This window comes from Myxine glutinosa, chromosome 4, assembly GCF_964187855.1.
Source record: "Myxine glutinosa chromosome 4, kmMyxGlut1.1, whole genome shotgun sequence".
NCBI classification, from domain to species: Eukaryota; Metazoa; Chordata; class Myxini; order Myxiniformes; family Myxinidae; genus Myxine; species Myxine glutinosa.
In genome coordinates, this window is record NC_136264.1 from 42,600,732 (window position 1) to 42,621,304 (window position 20,573).

The 20,573-nt window shown below is 44.5% G+C and overlaps 1 protein-coding gene across 2 annotated transcripts in view; it reads left to right on the plus strand.

The window, feature by feature from the left end:
- Positions 1-20,573, plus strand: part of PIK3CD (phosphatidylinositol-4,5-bisphosphate 3-kinase catalytic subunit delta) — a 196,784-nt gene that overhangs the window by 94,136 nt on the left and 82,075 nt on the right. Inside the window, exons 13-15 of one of the 2 annotated variants that reach the window (XM_068112234.2) lie at positions 5,384-5,446; positions 7,684-7,805; positions 8,001-8,144. In XM_068112234.2, coding sequence (XP_067968335.1) covers positions 5,384-5,446; positions 7,684-7,805; positions 8,001-8,144 — 329 coding nt within the window. The remainder of the gene's footprint in view (positions 1-5,383; positions 5,447-7,683; positions 7,806-8,000; positions 8,145-20,573) is intronic. The other variant, XM_078775658.1, reaches the window with a different exon arrangement.

Below are 20,573 nucleotides of genomic sequence, written 5' to 3' on the forward strand. Positions count from 1 at the left end.
CTATTTCTCCTTGTCATACATCCAACCTGCCCACCAAGTTTTGTCTGAATCCATTCCTAAGTTTTTGGGATATTTGTATGTATAGTGTTTGGCCCTATCTCTTAATGGTGAAGAAGTACTTTAAAAATTCTCGTATCTGGATCCGGATCTTCACCAAAATCTAATTAATTCATCCTTGTTACGTTCACAACCTGTCCACCGAGAACATCTGGATCACCAGGATCGTGAGTGTGAAGAGGGTGGATAGAAGGAGGATGGATGAACTGAGGGTGGATATTGGTGTGCAGATGAGCTTGATGGGGTGATTGTTAACGAGCCGGATAAAGTGGGCTGGACACTTGGTGTGAATGGAGGAAGTGAGAATTGCGAAGAAAGCAGATAGGTTGAGGGAGCGAAGTAGGAAGGAAATAGGTCGGCCGTGGTTGTGATTGGTTGATTGTGTGAGGAGGGATATGAATAAGGCGGATAAGGCGGGGGTGGTTGGAGAGTGGAGACAGTTGATTGAGGAGAGGGAAGTGGAAGAGTATCGTGGTCAAGGGAGGGGCAGAAGCTTAGTACCATTCGACATAACACTTTATATCGGGTAGAGGAAGAAGAAGAAGAAGAAGAAGAAGAAGACGAAAAAGAAGAAACCTCGTAATGATTTGGGTTTATCTAAATGATAGTTTGATCGAGTTTTCTTGGAAGAGTAAATTTCGAAATCCTTTCAAATTTTTAGACACTTGGGTTTCAACAGTTACCTTTCATTGTTTTTATGCCTCTGCAGCCAAAGGTAATGGAGGCATTATGTTTTCAGGTTGTCAGTCCATGTTTGTGTGTCGCAGATTTTCTTTACCATGATAACTTGTAAACCGCTGAAAGGATTTTGACCAATCTTGGTACAATTATGTACAACTAGCAACGGTACCCGCCCGATGGGTGGGGCTTCAATTGGGAGGCCCAAATGAAAAGGCAAAATATCAGAAATTGAAGGCTTTTTTTAATTTTAAACGATTCATATAAACATCTGTTGAATCATATCACACGCAAATCATCAAAATCTAAACAGTACATGGCGCCCATTTTGAAAAAAGATTTAATTCTGCAAAACGGAAGCGGCGGCTACACGTCTTTCTCAGTCGCACGTTTATGTGTGAAGAGTGCGCGCCGAATCTGTAACACGGAAGCGGCCGCTACACCTGTTTCTCAGTCGCTTTGCACACGCTGCCATGTTACTTCGGAGCCGCACATTTATATAGGAAGAGTTCGTCAGGAGTCGATCTACTCTCTCCTGGTACGTAGAATAAACAGTATTTGTAGAATTTCAACAAAAGCCACATCACTGTTCATATCGGTTAATATTATTCCATCGTGTTTGGAAAAACTGGAAAATTGGAAATCTTGGAAAACTTGGAAAAACAATCTAGCCTATTTTACTCCCAGGGGTCCCAGGAATACCCACCCAAAATATCGTTGCGATCGGTTGAGCCATTTTTGCGGTACCTTTGAACGGACGGATGGACATTTGGTGAATTATAGTAAGATGATGTAAAGATGAACTCATTCCATTTTGGGTTCAAAAGGTCAAAAGCCTATGGTCAAGTGACCTTTAATTGAAAATCTTTGTTATCACAATAACTTGTGAACCACACGAGGGATTTCAACCAAACTTGGTAACAATATGGACTGCAATACAACGATGAACTGATTGAACTTTGGGGTCAACAGGTCAATAGCCATGTGCCCTTTGAAAATCATTTCGCAGATCATAACTCAAGTTCTAAGCATCTGATGGATTTTCTCTTCTACTTATCTCTCTTTCCTCACTCGCGCTCTCTCACTCTCGTGTGACCTTTGATTTTCATGTGACCTTTAATTGAGATCAAGTGCAACAGACATCTAACTCGGGCGGAGGCGTATTCATTGACGCATTCCCGCTAAATTATATTTTCTAGCTTAAAATGTCGTCCGATCTGGAATTGGAACCGGAACATGAGTTCCGATTCATTGCTTTGGAAGTTGCACTGCCAGAGGCCTTTTCTTTAATGAAGGCATTCGAAGACATATATCTTCCGAGTCCAAGCAGCAGTTTTTGGACACAGGCCTTGTAGAGCACCAGCCTCTCTAGTAGCCCCAACAAGGCATCCTAATATAACGCAATTTCTCATGCATCTGCAGTAGTCTCATGATTAAAGTCCGATAGGCGACCTTTTGCATTATTTCATATTGACAAGGCCAAGGTTTTTTCACATCGCTGGCAGGTTGGGGCCTTTGTTTTTCCCACTTTTCCTCAGATCTCAATCCCTAGGCTCTCTCAGTCCACCGACCCTTCCCCCATTATCTGCAGGATGAGGATATTCTTTATGTAATATTCTCCTTGTTAAACTTCCAAAATCCAGGCTTTCTCTTCACCTTGACGCACTTACTTCCTTGCTTCACCCATCTGCACAGCTGCCTTCCAGAGGCTGCTTTATCCTATGACTTTTCCCCCAGGACTTCATGTAACCCCCACTCCCCCCCCCCCCCCACTCCATCCTCACCCACAATCATTTGTACCCCCATTAATCCTTCCTAACCTAACCCTTTCACTTGGAGGTTTCTATGTTTTTTTCTCCAATTTCTCCAATTTTCTCAACAATCCTCTCCAAGAAGTTCTGTCGCTCAAGATTTTGGGTCTCACTATCTGCCATGATCTTTCTTGGGAAAACCACATTTCCAAGCTGGCCTCCAAAGCCAGTCGCCGACTGGACATCCTCCGTCGTGCGAAGTCCTTCCTCGGCACACCTGAGCTCCTCACCACATACAAGGCTTTCATCCGCAGCTCAATGGAATACTGTTCTCCCCTATGGGCCGGTGCTCCTGCCTCACACCTATCTCGGCTTCACGCTGTTGAAACCAAAGCTTTCAGAATTATTGGAATCTCCCGCGATGAAGCTATCTCTGAGGGCCTTTCACTCACTCACCGCAGGCAGGTAGGTGGTCTTTCTGTCTTCTACCGACTCCTCTCCGGCCTTGCACCCCCAGCTCTCTCTGTGCTCTGTCCCCCAAATATTCCTACAGGTCGCACAAGATCTGCCAGCAACCCTCTGATGGTTAAACTGCCGAAATCTCGGCTCTCTGCTCACCTTCACTCTTTCATTCCTCTTTTCTCCCGCCTCTGGAACAAACTCCCTCACTCCCTTCAATCCCACTCCTCCCTCCAGGTCTTTAAAACAGCTGTTCACCACCATCTCTTATCTTCCCCCATCCAAAACCTTGATCTTTTCTACCCCCGCTAATTCACCCCAGATCCACCTTGTTTGAAATTCCAACTTCTTTCCTGGAAGTCCTGGCAGTGTCCATATGTTTTATACCTCTCCCACCGCCCCCTTCCCATGCCCCCCCCCCCCCCCCAAAGCCCTCGCCCTCTCTCAGATCTCTCGATGTCTCCATGTCTCTCGGTCCCTGCTCTCAAATGTTGTGTTTGTGTCCTTCCCCCTCTCTCCCCATCTTGTCTACCGCTCCCGATGTTATATGTTTTATGTGTCGGTTTGTCTTTCTGTGTGATTAATGTTCGCTCTTTCACGAGCCTCGATCTTGTATACAAAAAAAAAAAAAAAAAAAAAAAAAAATTCTGTCTGTACTCTTCTCCTGTTAATTCATTTCCTGGCTTATTATATAAAACTGTAGTCCCACTACCAGTTTGTTGCCTTTTTACCTCCGCCACCAAAGGTGGATGGAGATGATGTTTTCACCCCTGTCTGTTTGTTACTTGTTGGAAAAGATTCCGGGAGAATTCCGGGAGAATTGTCATTATTTGAAGGAGGAAAGATTCCGGCAAGTATGTTGGTTGGTTGGTTGGTTTGTTTGTCTGTCTGTCTGCCTGTCTGTCTGTCTGTCTGTTTGTGCGCAGTACTACGTCTACATCGTTGCACATAGCATCGCCATACTTTACACACATATTTGCCTTGCCTTGGAATAGACTGAGCCCAATTACTCTCTAGGCCCAAGGTCAAGCTCAAGGTCACCCAAAACGTAAAATCAGGGGGATCGAGTTTTCATTTAAAATATATTTCAAACGACTATAACTCTAAAAGTACAAGAGATATGCATACACTTACTGTTACTGACATAGAGGAAGTCACATACGACATTTAATTTGGCACCATGACCTTTGACCATGTGACCTTGAAAAGTCAAAGTCAAGGTCAAAAATTGTTTTTTTTACTAATAACTCTGTCAAACATTATCCGATTCCCTTCTAACCAAAACCCCTGAAAAAAATGTACATTCCGGCAAGTCCTCGGTCTCCGACCGATTTCTAGTCTGTTTGTCTGTCTGTTTGTTTGTGAACAAAATATCTCAAAACGTTGTGGACGGATTTGTACGAAATTTGGCAGACATGTAGCGTATGTCACAAGGACGAAATGGTTAGATTTTGGTGAAGATCCAGATTCGGATCCAGCTACTGGAATTTTAAAAAGTGAATCTTCACCATTGGGAGATAAAAAAACGATACATTGCGGGATATCTCAAAAAGTTGTGGACGGATTTGGACGAAACTTGGACCGGTTGGGTGTCTGACAAGGACAAACACATTCGATTTTGGTGAAGATCTGAATATGGATTCGGATATGGGGATTTTTTAAATTTGAAAGTGATTCTTCACCTTTGAGTGATATGGCCAACCAGGCGGATGTATGCTCTCTACTGAGTGCCGTTCTAGTTACCTCCTGAAACTTCTTTTTTCCATAAGTCTCGATTTTGTAAGGTAAAATATATATTTTGGAAATATGGGAAACGATGTTACATAAAGCTGTAAAAAAGTTTCCAATTTATACTGGAGTCCATCGAACAGGAAATTTTGTCATTATTTGGGAGTGTGGTGGGAGAGGGTTGGGGAGGGGGAGGTTTAATTAGAGAAATTTGGTTGACGTAACATCGTTTGCAATTGCACATGCATATATACAGCGCAATCTTCATAGGATGTGGTTGTGAGCAAGCACCGGTGGATTGTACAGACCTGCCGGTAAATATACTAGGAGGTATTCACTCTATTGCGGTACTCTGCCTCTCTCCTCCAATCTTCCTATTTGATAACCTATTTTCCTTCATGATGCACAGTTGTCCCAGCATTCAGTCCTCCAGTCAGTTGCATGATGCGGTGGTGATTCAGTGCGGTGATGTCATGGTTTCATCCTGTAGAGATTTTTTTATGTCCCGATAATATCCCAATAATAGTTCCAATAATAGGTGAGGTTATAACTTTTTGATCCTTGGTATGTTTTGCCAAGGCATGTTTTGCCAAGGCATGGTCTTGGCATGATCATGGTCTTGGCATGTTTTGCATCTGCTGTAGCGTTACAAGATTTAGCTCCAGATATGCTGAACCCCTCCTCGCTCCATCCCCCCCCTTTCATCACAGTTTCTACTTTTCCCTCCTCTCACACAAGTCATGAAGTCATGCTATTCAGTCATCACACTCTGGGTAAGAAGCACGGGATCAATATGACATTGAAAGACTGGACCAATGGGGGTTTGTAATCCACATACAAGGGATTCAAGCTTTGCCAAAAAGATCTGTGGGTAGGGAGAGTTCCCTTGAAAGCTTGATGTAAATTGGCATGCTACCTAGAAAAACCACAAGTTTAAAATCATGTGATAGGGCATCTTGTAGGCCTTCAGGCTATAACGTAGGCATTTTATGTCTTGAGTGTGATTTTTATTTAATTTTGGGAAGGGGGGGCTATTTGGCAATCATTATCTTGCAGAGCCCCTCAAAGGCAATCATGGCTCATGGCCCAGGGCAAACACGGGAAAGAACGTGTAAGAGAACACCAAACAGAACTATACAAAGTCCCCCGTTAATTCACCCCAGATCCACTTCTTTGAAATACCGACTTCTTTCCTGGAAGTCCTAGGAGAGTCCATGTTTTTTTTTTACCTCTCCCACCCCACCCCCCATTCCCATGCCTCCTCCCCCCAAGCCCTCTCCCTCCCACAGATCTCCCGACGTCCCTGCTCTCCATCTTGTTCTCCCGCTCCCTTTATCATATGTTTTATGTTTTATGTGTCAGTTTGTCTTTTTTGTGATCAATGTTAGCTCTTACACGAGCCTCGACCTGGTATCCAAAAAAAAAGAAGAGAAAAAAGACATTATGAAAGATGTATCAATCGAGCATGAAGCCGAATTAAGCTGAGACAGACAAGCCGGAGCATAGACTTATGCGGCTGTCACAAAACTAAGTCACGAGAGAAAAAAGCGAGAAAGATACGATTGGAGAGTTGCAACAATTGATGCTTGTGCGACGAGGTTCAGCATATCAAAAGGCGGAGTGCTGAGTGCAATCACCGAGTATTATGATTATCTCTTTCTAACACTTAGTCTCTTCTTCACCACACTACAATGCACACGCACTTCAAATACCACTCAGCGCTTTCACCGCATCACCATCACATCGCACACTCCGGATCAGTGTTACAGGAAGAAGGCAAAACATCGAGATGACATGAAGTTAAAATCCGCATTCTTTTGATGATAATTGTTGTTGTCAATTGTAGAACTTTGTCATTTGTTGTTGTTATTTTTATTTGATGTTATTTATTTTGCATCGGCTTTACATTTCAAATCTCGATTTGGAGTGGAAACCCTCCCGAATGAGTGAAACGTGTTATTTTTGCTTTATTCTGACTTACCTACTATTTTCTTTGCCTTTTTAATGTATCTATCTATAATTCCAGTAATCTCTGTACGTTTGTACGTCTGTACGTTTGTTTGTCTGTGACCGCTGTTTCTCGACAACCACGGGTCCGATATACTTTTAACTTGCCAGGTATATTGCTGGGGACCCGAGGATGTGCCTTTTCAAGGTTTCATATTAATCGGACAATTACTTACCGAGCTATGTCCAAAAAACGATTCAACCAATCAGAGAGCAGCGAACGATCGCGTGTGCCGAACGTGGAGGACACACTCTGCCTCGGATGGCACATTTGAGAGCGTATTCATTTATTTCACGTTTGCAAACTATGTTGGCGTTAAACTATGTTTTAAAACTAATAAAACCGAATTTGCGATTCATTCGCTTTCCTGCGCGTTTGTGCACGCGATGGCGATTTCTTTACCAAACTCCGGAAGCCGTTCGCTTTGGACCAAACCATTGCATGTAAATAGAGGGGGGGGGGATTGTCACCGTACTCGCAAGCCGTTCGCTTTGGACCAAACCATTTCATGTAAATAGAGGGGGGGGATATAATTTTAGATATAGATATAGTACGGGCAATGCCTTAGTTATTTCAAATAGAGCTTAAGGCTCATGGAAGTGCCGAGAGCCAAGGATCGGCTGTTGCTCTTTCAAAAATGAAGCAAAAGTCACTTCATATTGACTCATAAGCTGTTCTTTGTTTTCGATGTCCCACGGCCTCTCTATAATGTGTGTGTAAATGTCTCCTGGTCACTGACTCGCATCAAGCCCTGAAAGCAAATTGATGACCGCTGCGTGCTTTGGACCGCTCCAGTAAAGCCTAGATATTGGTGGCCTGGGGATGCTTGTGGCAATATCTTCATTGTCATCGTGCACAGGAACACAATAATTCTTGCGTGCTACCTCCATTCCATCCCCACCTACCTCAGACCTCATCCCCTTTGCTTCATATTTGGGATCATCCCCATACCTCTCCCCCTGCGCGCCTTTCTCATTCCCACATCTCTCCTTCATTCCACAGCTGCAGGCACTGCTCCAAATATGGCCATCGTTGCCACCAACAACTGCACTTGAGCTTCTCGACTACACTTATGCGGATCGCAACGTACGCGCATTTGCTGTCCGCTGCCTTCATCAGCTCAGGTGCCACCTGTAAAGCCATTGTATTGGGGAGGGCTAAGACCTGCAAGCTTGCACCACTGCTGCTACTTTTAAGAAGAAGAAATTTCCACAAAACCTTCCTTTCATATTGCTGAGTGTAAGACAAAGTAGATAAGACATCGGGGTTCTCTATTTTCTCCCGAGGTCAGCTTAACCCTGATGCACTTGTCTTTACAGCGACGGGGAACTTGCTCAATACCTACTGCAGCTGGTGCAGGTGCTGAAGTATGAGGCATACCTGGCAAACGAGCTTGCTTACTTCCTGTTGCAGCGTGCCCTGGCTAACCGACACATCGGGCACTTTCTCTTCTGGCACCTTAGGTGAGCTCAGCGTTGCGGATCTGCTGGAAATCCTTGAAAGTCTTTGAAAGCAGGTGCTGTGGGTTCGGATCCACCATCTGGAAACTTGCCCTATTTTACCCGCAGATATTATTTCATAAACTCTGTAAGCATCAAAAGCTGTTATTGTTATGTTGCTCTAATTGGTGTGAGCAAAGCATTGACAATGTGTAAAAATTGTAGTCTACATTGGCAAATGACGTGCGCACAAACAATCAGACAAATGGACCCAAATGCAATGCCCTCTCCTCTGGCGAAGGTAACTAGAATGGCACTCGGTCGAGTGCATACCTCCTCCAGGCTGATGTATCCCACTGATTGGCCGGATTTGCATCCGGATCTAAACCAAAATCTACTCAGCTTGTTCTTGCCAACTACCCAACTCATCCACCAGGTTTGGTCATAATCCGTCCCTAACTTTTTGAGATACCATGCTACATATCGTTTTTGACCCCATCTCTCAATGATGAATCACTGAAATAATTATTTTATCCGGATACGGATCTTCACCAAAATCGAATCAATTTGGCCTTGTCACACACCCAACCTGTCCACCAAATGTCATCCGAATGTGTCCATAACTTTTTAAGATATCCTGTTCACAGACAAACAAACAGACAAACAAAGACAAAGACACACAGACAGAGGTGAAAACTAAACCTCCATCCACCTTCGGTGACAGAGGTAATAATTTTACCGTGAGGCTATTTTTGACATTTCCATCCACGAGCTTGCACTCCAGTATACCCCAAGATGTGATGATGCAATGCGCTGGACAGTATTGCATCATCCCTCCTGAACAAGGTGCAAATGCACATTTCGTAGTGACGTGCAGATGTTTATGGGTTCCATCAATGACATCTGTACACCAGGTATGAGCGATTATCAAATTTTGTTCTACCTTCCGAATGAATGTCGTAGAAGCTACTGACATGCTGGCACAAGCTTACATAGCCATTGGTAAGAATGAGGTGACTCCATACATGTTGTGGCAGCTGACAGATTAAGGTAACGATAGACAAAATGGCCTCACTATTTCCTTGTCGATAAAAGCAAGTTGAGACGTTACAGTGATTCATCGACTTGCCCCTTTACTCCAGTATTAGATTGGAATCTCTTTTGTAAGACTATTTGATAACAAGAGCAAGTGGGACAAAAAGTGGGAGTAAAATTTAGCTCTTTGAATTTAAGGGTTTGTCTTTGTGTTACATGCGAAGTTGTATAGAAAAAATTGTACATGTTGGCCTTATTTGGTGTCAATTCAAAATTTAATAACATTAAAATCTGAATTACCTGATAGTAGAAAAATAGAGAGGAGAGATGAGACTACAAGGTAGGAATTTGGAAATGATCCACTGCTTCTCCACCATTGGCCTGCTATTTCCAAAAATACCATCAAATCACCAACTGAGTAAGGGTTGCAAGCACGGGATGCATGGCTTTGGGTTCAGGATGCATGGCGTTGGGCTCGGGATGCATGGCTTTGGGCTCGGGATGCATGGCTTTAGGCTCAGGATGCATGGCTTTGGGTTCGGTATGCATGGCTTTGGGTTCGGTATGCATAGCGTTGGGCTCGGGATGCATGGCTTTAGGCTCAGGATGCATGTCTTTGGGCACGGGATGCATGGCTTTGGGTTCGGTATGCATGGCTTTGGGTTCGGTATGCATAGCGTTGGGCTTGGAATGCATGGCTTTAGGCTCAGGAAGCATGACTTTGGGCTCAGGAAGCATGACTTTGGGCTCAGGAAGCATGACTTTGGGCACGGGATGCATGGCTTTGGGCTCTGGGTGCATGGCGTTGGGTTCGGGATGCATGGCGTTGGGCTCGGGATGTATGGCTTTGGGCTCAGGATGCATGGCTTTAGGCTCAGGATGCATGTCTTTGGGCACGGGATGCATGGCTTTGGGCACGGGATGCATGGCTTTGGGTTCGGTATGCATGGCTTTGGGTTCGGTATGCATAGCGTTGGGCTTGGAATGCATGGCTTTAGGCTCAGGAAGCATGACTTTGGGCTCGGAATGCATGGCTTTAGGCTTGGGATGCATGGCTTTGGGCTCGGGATGCATGGTTTTAGGCTCGCGAAGCATGTCCACCCGTCGCTCTTGCTTGGAAAGCCGCCGCTCTTCCTCCTGATGACCACCAGCAAGATCTCCAAACACGGCTGTTCACGATTGTTCCCTTGAGTCCGAGAGAAAAATGCCACCGCTCATATGAGGTCCAGGTGAGAAAAAGCGCAAGATGGAATTCGGTAAGAGCGAGGAGCCAAGGAGAAGAGAAGAAAATGTCCACTCGAGCGAAAAGCCAAGAAGAAGGGAGACCCAAAATTGTCTGCTAGCGCGTTCCTTTATCACCCAGGCTCTGGCGTCATCTGGGGTGCTTCGCCAATCAGCGAGTCGCTCCCAACCAGTCCTTTCCTGCTCCTATCAGCAAGTCCCATTTTACCCCGGCCTTGTGCCAATCAAAGCCCCCCCACCAATCACTGCCATTCTGGGCGTGGCCCTCGGCCCACCCATCCTGTGCGCTTCCAAAGTCAATGTCATCAGCGGCAGCGCTCAATATCCTGGCTTCCGGTAGGTTTTATTATTAGTGAGCTGTTTAATGGGCGATTCTGGCTAATGTCTATGGTGTGGTGCCAAAAGGGACAAAGGAAATATTTACAGAGGTAACGACATACAAGGGATAAATTACCCATACTCCCTGAGCCAATTAACATACCCCACTCCTCATAATGGGGACGAAGATACACCTTACATGACATCCGGGCTGATACAAATTCCCTACTTATTACATGGTGGTTCTTCTTCTTCATCGCAACACACAGAGCATGCTAATTTATGCACTCTACCTGGTCTATGGTAATCATTGTCTACCCCCTGCAAACGTAACAATATATATATATATATATATATATATATATATATATATATATATATATATATATATATATATATATATATATATATATATACAGTGGAACCTTGACTTATGAGTGCACCAACTTACGAGTTTTCCGAGATACGAGCCATCGCTCGGGCGGTTTATTGCTTTGAGATGCGAGCCGAGATCTGAGTTACGAGCTTACGCCACCCGCCACCAGGTGGGTTCCGGTCACGTGGTTATCTTGCCGTGCAAGCATATCTGCCGTATATCGCTGCTGTTTTGTTTTCGCATGTTGGTTATTTTGGAGCTTACGCCAGCCGCCACCAGGTGGGTTCCGGTCACGTGGTTATCTTGCCATGCAAGCATATCTGCCGTATATCGCTGCTGTTTTGTTTTCGCATTTTGGTTATTTTGGAGCTTACGCCAGCCGCCACCAGGTGGGTTCCGGTCACGTGGTTATCTTGCCCGTGCAAGCATATCTGCCGGTATATCGCTGCTGTTTTGTTTTCGCATTTTGGTTATTTTGGAGCTTACGCCAGCCGCCACCAGGTGGGTTCCGGTCACGTGGTTATCTTGCCGTGCAAGCATATCTGCCGTATATCGCTGCTGTTTTGTTTTCGCATGTTGGTTATTTTGGAGCTTACGCCAGCCGCCACCAGGTGGGTTCCGGTCACGTGGTTATCTTGCCGTGCAAGCATATCTGCCGTATATCGCTGCTGTTTTGTTTTCGCATGTTGGTTATTTTGGAAAATTTCTTAGTTTTAACCATGGGTCCTAAGTAATTGAGTGCCAAGGGCAGTACTGAGAAGAAGAAGAGGATGATGTGCTTGGATATAAAACACGCAATCGTCGAAAAACATGAGCGAGGTGTGCGTGTTGTCGACTTGGTGAGGCAGATGTGAAGGCAGCTGAAGATTTTATTATAACTTTTGCCAAACTGATAGAAGCCGAACGATACATCCCCCAGCAAATCTTCAACTGTGACGAGACAGGGCTCTTCTGGAAAAAGATGCCGAGGAGGACGTATATAACGGCAGAGGAGAAGAGCATGCCAGGCCACAACTTGTTCAGAGTGCCGGCGATAGCTCGCCTTCTCTTTGTGGAAGACACGGTGAGATCCTTAACATCCAACAACTAATGGGACGCAAACGGGGCGCCCAGTTTAGCGGTACACACATTGATGAATCACCCTGCCTGTGAAACACCGACATGACAGGTTATAGCTGGGTCGGGATTCAAACCCAGGCTGGACAGTTTAGAGTCAAGTGTGCGTACCTCCAGTCCAGGCCATCCTGCCAACTTGTATGCTGCATACAGGTGAAATATAAAGCGCGAGATATTTTTATATATACTGCATATTTAAAAAAAAATTGGTGTGGTTTTTGGCGGGCTGGAACGGATTAATAGCATTTCAATGCATTTTAATGGGGAAATTTGATTTGAGAAACGAGCAAATTGAATTACGAGCTCGGTCACAGAACGAATTAAACTCGTAAGTCAAGGTTCCACTGTATATATATATATATACAGATCGCGGTTAGATGTTGTAGACCGAGCGGTTGGTGACCGCGACCTAACAAACTTACCCGATTCCACCCGAACTTTGGCCGTATCGCACCGTAGCTGCCCAATCTGGAAAAGACTAAAACGACCGAATGCAAAGAGGAAAAGGAATAAAACGAGAAGACGGACAGAAGGGTGACTGGGTTTATTATTATTTACACACAAGCAAAAAGCAAGCAGTCACGTTTTATTTACAACACATAAGACGCAGGTGACACAGTGCAAATACTAGCTTATCTACAGACTTAACTTATTCCCAGGACAGAACAAACAAAAGACACTGACTCACGCGGGGAATTGCAGGAATGGCAGGATGTGGATGGCTGGAGGGAGAGGGAGGTCCAAGGGGGTCCCGCAGCACAACCGGCGCGTTTAGCAGCCGCCGTTCAGGCCAGGCCCCACGCTGCTGTTTTGGCTGCTGTTTTGGCTGCTGTTTTGGCTGCTGTTTTCGTCGCGTGCTTTGCCAGGCCTTGTCCCACTCGTCTGGTCCAAACCCTCAACTCTTTCTTGTTTCTCTCACTCCTCACCACCGACTCCTTACCAACGCAACCACTGACCCTCCTCAGGCAACCGACTCAGACCAACTCAGACCAACTCCTTGTGACCAACTCCAGGCTTTTCTGTCTTCTGCTCTCCTCTGTAAAAACGCATCTCCTTCTGGACACGCCCTGCCTTGGGTTATATAGGCCCCCGCCCCTCAACCTTTGCGAACCTCCCCGATCACTCTTCCTCCGCCCTCTCTAGCCGAACCCCTGGCTCATGGTTGGTCGAGTGGGGCTGGCTCACTCCTCCCCTCTATGACGAGGTGGAGACACGCCTTTCTTCCCCAACCCTACCTCGTGGCCAATGGTGGTTGAAGAAAACCGCCCAAAATGCGGAAGGCAATTGGAAGGGAGGTTTTGGGAATGGGAATGGAAGTTTTGGGAGTGGGAATGAAGGGAATCTATCTCTTTCACTGGTGCAATGGAGTATTTCTATTAATGGGAGACACAGCCTTATCCTAAAACACAGAATAAGATATAACTATTGAACATGGATATTCTATGATTGGCTGACGTGTATGCTTGTGGACTAATTATGGAACGCCCTTTTGATCTTTACACAGCTCCGGAGGCAGGAGGCACAGAATAACAATAACAACAATAATAATAATTCACACCAATTTACCACAATACAACACAATCAAAAAAAATATACAGTCCTCATATCCGCAACACTGCACCCTCCTCCTCTTAGGCACGTCCCGGGCCTACAACTTTTACTTTTAGTGTGACACGTAGGTGTAGTTCCCTCTACTTTTAACCTGACCCTGAGTGCGACAGTTTTAAAACATAAATAAATGTGTCCCGCTGCTCCATTGCACCCTGCCTAACAGACTTATGCCCACAGTTAACCGAATTGCGGAATGGTCTTCAAACTATACAGTGACGGTGGGAAGCATTATTTACAATGACGCTATTTTTATTTACAAAACTAACCCAGGACCTGTGATTGTTCTTTCTGGGGGGGAGACAGTCTGCTCTGCATCGACGCACCATGAACGCACCCAAAAACACACCAATACATTCTCAAGCACCAATCAGTGCAGTCACCACTGTTCATCAATAAAAAATAACCAAACAACCCCTAACCCTGCAGGTGATCTCTTGCTCTTCGGCTCCCTCTGCTGGTTATTATTATTTGTCTTCCAGCTGTTGTCATTCTTTTGCTTTGCTTACTGGCGGCCTATTTGCAATAAAGTGTGCCCAATGTGTCCTTTTTATTTTCTTTATTTATGGCCCACAGGGCCGACTAGTGTGGTTCACCTGTGGGGCATCGGTGCCCTGTGGCCAAGGTCCGCCAGCAAGATTTCGGGCCCTCATGGCCGGTTCCAGCAGAGGGGCCATGCCCCAACCCATGGGGTCCATAAGTGGTGCTCGGCCACAGACATGTGGTCCATAATGTGGTGCATCGATGCAGACAGCTGGTTCTGGGAATTTCGGGCGCACAATGGCCGACCCACGCACGCTCCCCTCGGCACCCAATGGCGCACAGGTCATGTGGGAGACAAAAGGGGAAAGACAATTGAGCGAGGGGTAAGGTCACAAGGGTACACATCAATAAGGCAATGCAAGGCGAAATGCGTACGGAGGGCGAAGTGAGAAAGCTCGTCCCTACCGTACGTCACCCCCCTGTCACCTACCCTACCCTTGCCCTTACCCCATATGTACAAAAATCTACACATTTACAAATTCGTCACTACTGTCACGTCTTCCCCATATTTCCCCTAAACCAAATTCGTCTCCACAATCCCTCTACTTCAAAATTTGCCATCACCAAATTCATCATCAATCCTCATAAGGAGGCAGAGATGGAACATCAAAGCACAATGTCACACCCACGTCATGATGCGTCTCACCATCCAAAACATTTGCATCAAAAATAATTAAACATGGCATGGTGTGGAGTACCTGTCACCTCAGGTGAGTGGATGCAGATGGTGCGAGGAGATCCTTCATCCTAACTATTTTCTAAATGACTTTAACACACTTTACACTACCCGGGGTCTTTCCCTGCCAATCCACTGGCCAACTTACACTATGGGTTCTAAAAACCAATTCCCATTGACCAAACTGTGGTGCTTCTCAATTTGGGGTCTCACTCCCCCGATTCATCTCCCGGTGCCCTCACACAATTTCTGGGCTGCGAGGTGTAGCTCTCCCAGCAGGTCTACCCACCTGCACACCTCCACCACTGTAGTTGCCACCCGAGCTTACCTAGCTCCTCACCCTAACCTATCTAACTGGGGCAGGCCCCTCCTGGCTCTGTCACCCCACTCGGTGCCCTCTGGCACTGGGCTACCCGGGTCCGTCCTCCGGATCCTCGGGCCCCATCCACAACTCTACCGGCTCCCAGAGCCCACCTGCGGCCTCACCTGGCCGACATCCTCACAGTGGTGGAGTGCCCAACCAACTACACACACTAACAGGCTACACGCTGTCAGGGAATTTACTGGGGGACTCACAGGACTCCAAAGACCGGACACAGGTTACAAAAGGTCTCGTTTATTAAACTGTATTCACTTCATCCAATTACCAAAATGATACCGCATAATATAATGGATCAGGTTTAACTCTTTTCGCTGGTCCTTCTCTCCATCCGACACTCCCGTTCGGTCAGCGCTTCACGTAGCAAGTACTCGTTCATTCCATCGTTCCGTCGGGCAGGGCTTCTGAGGACCAGTGTACTTTACTCAACGTTTGCTCTCGTTATATCGCCAAACTGGACTTAATCTCCTCTCCGCTAATGTCCCGAGGTCATGCATCGCACCGAGTCCTGGCATCAGCTCGCTCCCCTCCTGCTGTGTAAATGGAAATCACAGCAGGGGGGGGTGCTCTAGCCTGGGGCCTTGACCAGGTGTTTCAAGAGATTACATTGTTCATACACATAAAATGTATCTGCTTTGTTACCAGGTTAATTAATAAGTTACCAGGGCCAATCAATATGTTACACTGAGTTACACTTCCACAATTCCCTCATCTTTTTGTTTTTGTTTATATTAACCATTAATCTAAACATCAATATAAGTAAACAATCAATCACTACTAGTAAACATCATTACAAGTATAAGTAAATAATCAATCACTTTGGTAATCAAATTCCCTTAGGCATACACCGTCATCCTGCAAGAATCACAAAACATTTCGTTGGTCATTGACTCCTTCCATATTGTTCAATCTATTGCATTTGCATCACAAATATATTTTCAAAACAACACTTCACCATCACCAAGATACAACAATTTCACTTCATTTTCAAGTTTTGTAAAGCATCTGCACCATCTGGCAAAAACGTTTGCCTCCACACAAATGTTGACTTTGTTTGAAAGGAAGGGCTGATCACTTGTGTTTGAATCCAGGTATGAAACATTTTCTCCTAATGTCTTCATAGCTCCTGCACTACTTCGTGTAGGATTTCGCTGTTGTGGTAACATTGCGGAGTCATAGACTGACCCTGCTCTCCTTGTAGCATTCTTGCCACTTTTTGCTGTAAACCATAGTAATTCCTGAACAAGGCCTTCACCCAGTTGTAGTCGACTTGCCTCCTCCCTTATTGTGAGTGGGCAGCAAGTATTGGTGTGACATTGATTGGCCAGCAAGATGTGGAACAGGGATGCCGGATGCATCCACAATGATGTTGGGACCATGGTGTTCAGGTCATTCATGGTCCTTACCAGGAGCAATCCAGCAGAATCGTGCACAGCTGTTGTGACAAGGGCACAGCCGTTTTTTGCAGCTCCATGCTGGTTCCCCGGACGTTGGTGAAGTAATAACATATGTCCCCGCATTTCACAGAGGTTGCAGGTAAAATGTCGTTGTCCTGCAACTTCTGATGTGGTGAATGTTTGAAGTCTTCGAACAAGAGTAAGTGATCGCCTTTCTTTCATATGTTGCAGTGTGATCCAGGCAAATGGTCACATAAATTTCCTTGGTGAAGGTAAGCATTCATCTCCAAGTTACACGGGAGAATGTCTTCATCATTCTTTGAGAAAGAGGGTGTATGCCACGATTAACTTCATTTTTTAGCCACAAATTTTCTTTCTTTCTTCTTCCCAATTCCGTTAGCAATCCCTCCAAAATGTGATCTCGTCTTATCCTTATGCTCAGTCATATCTGAATCTGCTTTCCGCACACACTGAATCAGATAGGGTACATCTTACCATGAAATCAGCATAATCATGTATATCTTCCGACAGTTTCACATTCAACAATTTGTTGTTTTTCCTTAACACAAAAAGTTATATTCATTTATATGCGTCACACAAATAATATTCAATCAGGTATGTATTTTATTACTAAACTAAGAATAGCATTGTATATGATTACAATCACACACGGGAATACCTAATTCCCAACAACAATTTTCCCAAACCAACAAATTAAGCATAATGTATTATTACCATAATTCCTCTCCACTTTTTCTTTTCCCTCTTTTTTTTTTTTTTCTCCTAACAGTGTGTCACTCGTGGTGATATGAGTTCATTGATATTGTAATTGACACAACTCATAACATTGTCGTTATGCCATTATCTTAATTCTACTGTTTATGTCGCCATAAAAGTCTTCCTTTTCTGGGTCCACATTTCTTTCCTCATTTGTCACTTCATGTGTTATCATCGTGTTGTTGGTTACCTTATTCAAACACACCGTCACTAAGGCTTTCAAGCAAGCCACCACTAAAACAATTGCCAATATAACTACTAAACCAACAAACAAGTCTGCTACTCCTTGTATATATTCATATCTATGACATAGTTATATGTCGATGACATTTAACATTATATACCAAACTAACAAGCTTCCTAAAAGGTAAATAAAGAAAATCCCTTAATATGTAACATAATCAGATTATTTGTCTTACCCTGATCCCCCTATCTCCCGGGGTTGAACTCAATCCCCTGATCATGAGTGTAGTTGTGATACATTTTTTCACTCATGTTGTATTTATATCAGCAGGTAATTGTATGTCATGTAGGCAAATAAATGTCACTATTCCAAGTAGGAATATCACATGTTGAAAATGTAATGTTTATCAATGCAAGGGGTGTTAAAATGTAATTCAAATGACTGTAAATCATGACTATCATTTTTCTACCACTGAATGTTCTGCTGGGCTGCTAGGTGCAGCCTCATTTTCTGTGGGATCGTCCACCTTAGCCCCATGTGCTTGCTTGCAATGAGAGGCATGAATCCAACTTTCTATTTTGGGTCCATATTTGTTTCTATTCTTATCAATCTCCTATGGTTTATCAATTCGTTCCAAGATACCGCAACCAAAGGTTTTAACCAAAGCTCTACCAAACTATTTCCAATTTGAACAAAAATGCCAGTGAAACAATGATTCGAAGGATTAACTTCAAGGGGTCAATAAATTTATTCTATAGCCAGATCTAATTTTCCCATCCAATAGTTTGCCTTGCCACATGTCATATTATAACACCTTAATAAACCTTCGAAAAAATGTTTCCCATCTCAACAAATTTCCTTTTTTACAAATAGCCATGTGTAACTTACGTATTTAACTACAATTTCCTCTCAATTTGTTTGGCCTAACTGGCCGCAAAAGTGGCTGCCAGCATGCAGTACCGTTTTTATCTACCAAGGAAGTGTTCCACACAAGACCTCTACCAAAATGTTGTTTGTAAAAACAAATCTGGGATTTCTGATTACATGGATGCACACTCTCAGGACATTTTCAGGCTGCTGTTAACAATCCACTACGATGACTTAATTCCTTTACCCACAATCAAATAATTAGTACAAATTGAGGATATTATCCCTATCACATTCTTTTATAGATTCATTATGTTGGATCTAATTTTTTCCAATAATTTTCCACTGCTGTAAGGCGGAACAATAGCTCTCATAAGTCTTAGTAATATCGTACTTAATTTGCCCAGCAGAGAATAATTTATTTACTATCCTTTCTCATCTGTTAACCAGTGACTTTGTTTGAACTCCAGAACTGAAAAACCCACAATAGTTCAAACCAGCAAAATTTTCTTTACTCTTTTCCCATATCATCTATGCCTAAAACACATCCATACATACAGCACAATTTATATGCTGATAAAATTCAAGTTTATCTATCTATAATTCCAGTAATCTCTGTGTGTGTGTGTGTCTGTCTGTGTGTTTGTTTGTCTGTGACCGCTGTTTCTCGACAACCACGGGTCCGATATACTTGAAACTTGCCAGGTATATTGCTGGGGACCTGAGGATGTGCCTTTTCAAGGTTTCATATTAATCGGAGAAGTAGTTACCGAGCTATGTCCAAAAAACGATTCAACCAATCAGAGAGCAGCGAGCTATCACGTGTGCCGAACGTGCCGAACAGACTCTGCCTCGGACGGCACATTTGAGAGCGTATTCATTTATTTCATTTATTTCACGTTGGCAAACTATGTTGGCGCTATGTTGGCGTTAAACTATGTTTTAAAACTAATTAAAACTAATTTGCGATTCATCGTAACTGCGATATGCGACCTTCCGGACAGTCAAATGAGGACGTCACTTCCGGACTTACGGATAGTCATAGTGACGACGTACTGATGCTGAACGTGGCGAGCAGACGCTGCCTCGGACGGCACATTTGAGAGCGTATTCATTTATTTGACGTTGCAATCTGTGTTGATTGTTGTAAGGTACGATCGATTGTAGTACACGTTTATAATAACTCTGCCGATACAGGCCCGATTAACTGCAGCGCCATCCGAGCTGCGGCGTCGGGACGATACATTCATTGTACGGTCACATCACACACTTACGGGCACGCCCATGGGCACGCCCATGCATGCATGGGCGAAGACATTTTTTTTTTTTTTTTTGGCAAGGAACGGGCACCCACGTACGGGCACGTCCTAGTCTATCTATAATTCCAGTAATCTCTGTGTGTGTGTGTGTCTGTCTGTGTGTTTGTTTGTCTGTGACCGCTGTTTCTCGACAACCACGGGTCCGATATACTTGAAACTTGCCAGGTATATTGCTGGGGACCCGAGGATGTGCCTTTTCAAGGTTTCATATTAATCGGACAATTACTTACCGAGATATGTCCAAAAAACGCTTCAACCAATCAGAGAGCAGCGAGCTATCACGTGTGCCGAACGTGGCGATCAGACTCTGCCTCGGACGGCACATTTGACAGCGTATTCATTTATTTCACGTTGGAAAACTATGTTGCCGTTAAACTATGTTTTAAAACGAATTCAAACTGCGATTAAATTAAAACGATTCATCCTAACTGCGATTTGCGAACTTCCGGACAGTGACGACTGTCCGGCAGCACGCTTTCCGGCATCCAATCACAGAACGCTTTGTTGCGTAGGCGTGGCCGATGTGAGACGAGCGGAGCTGAGCGCGTTACGAGCTGACCGCCATTACGGTACGTAATTCGATTTCTTATGCGCATTATTTCTCCCAATTCATTCA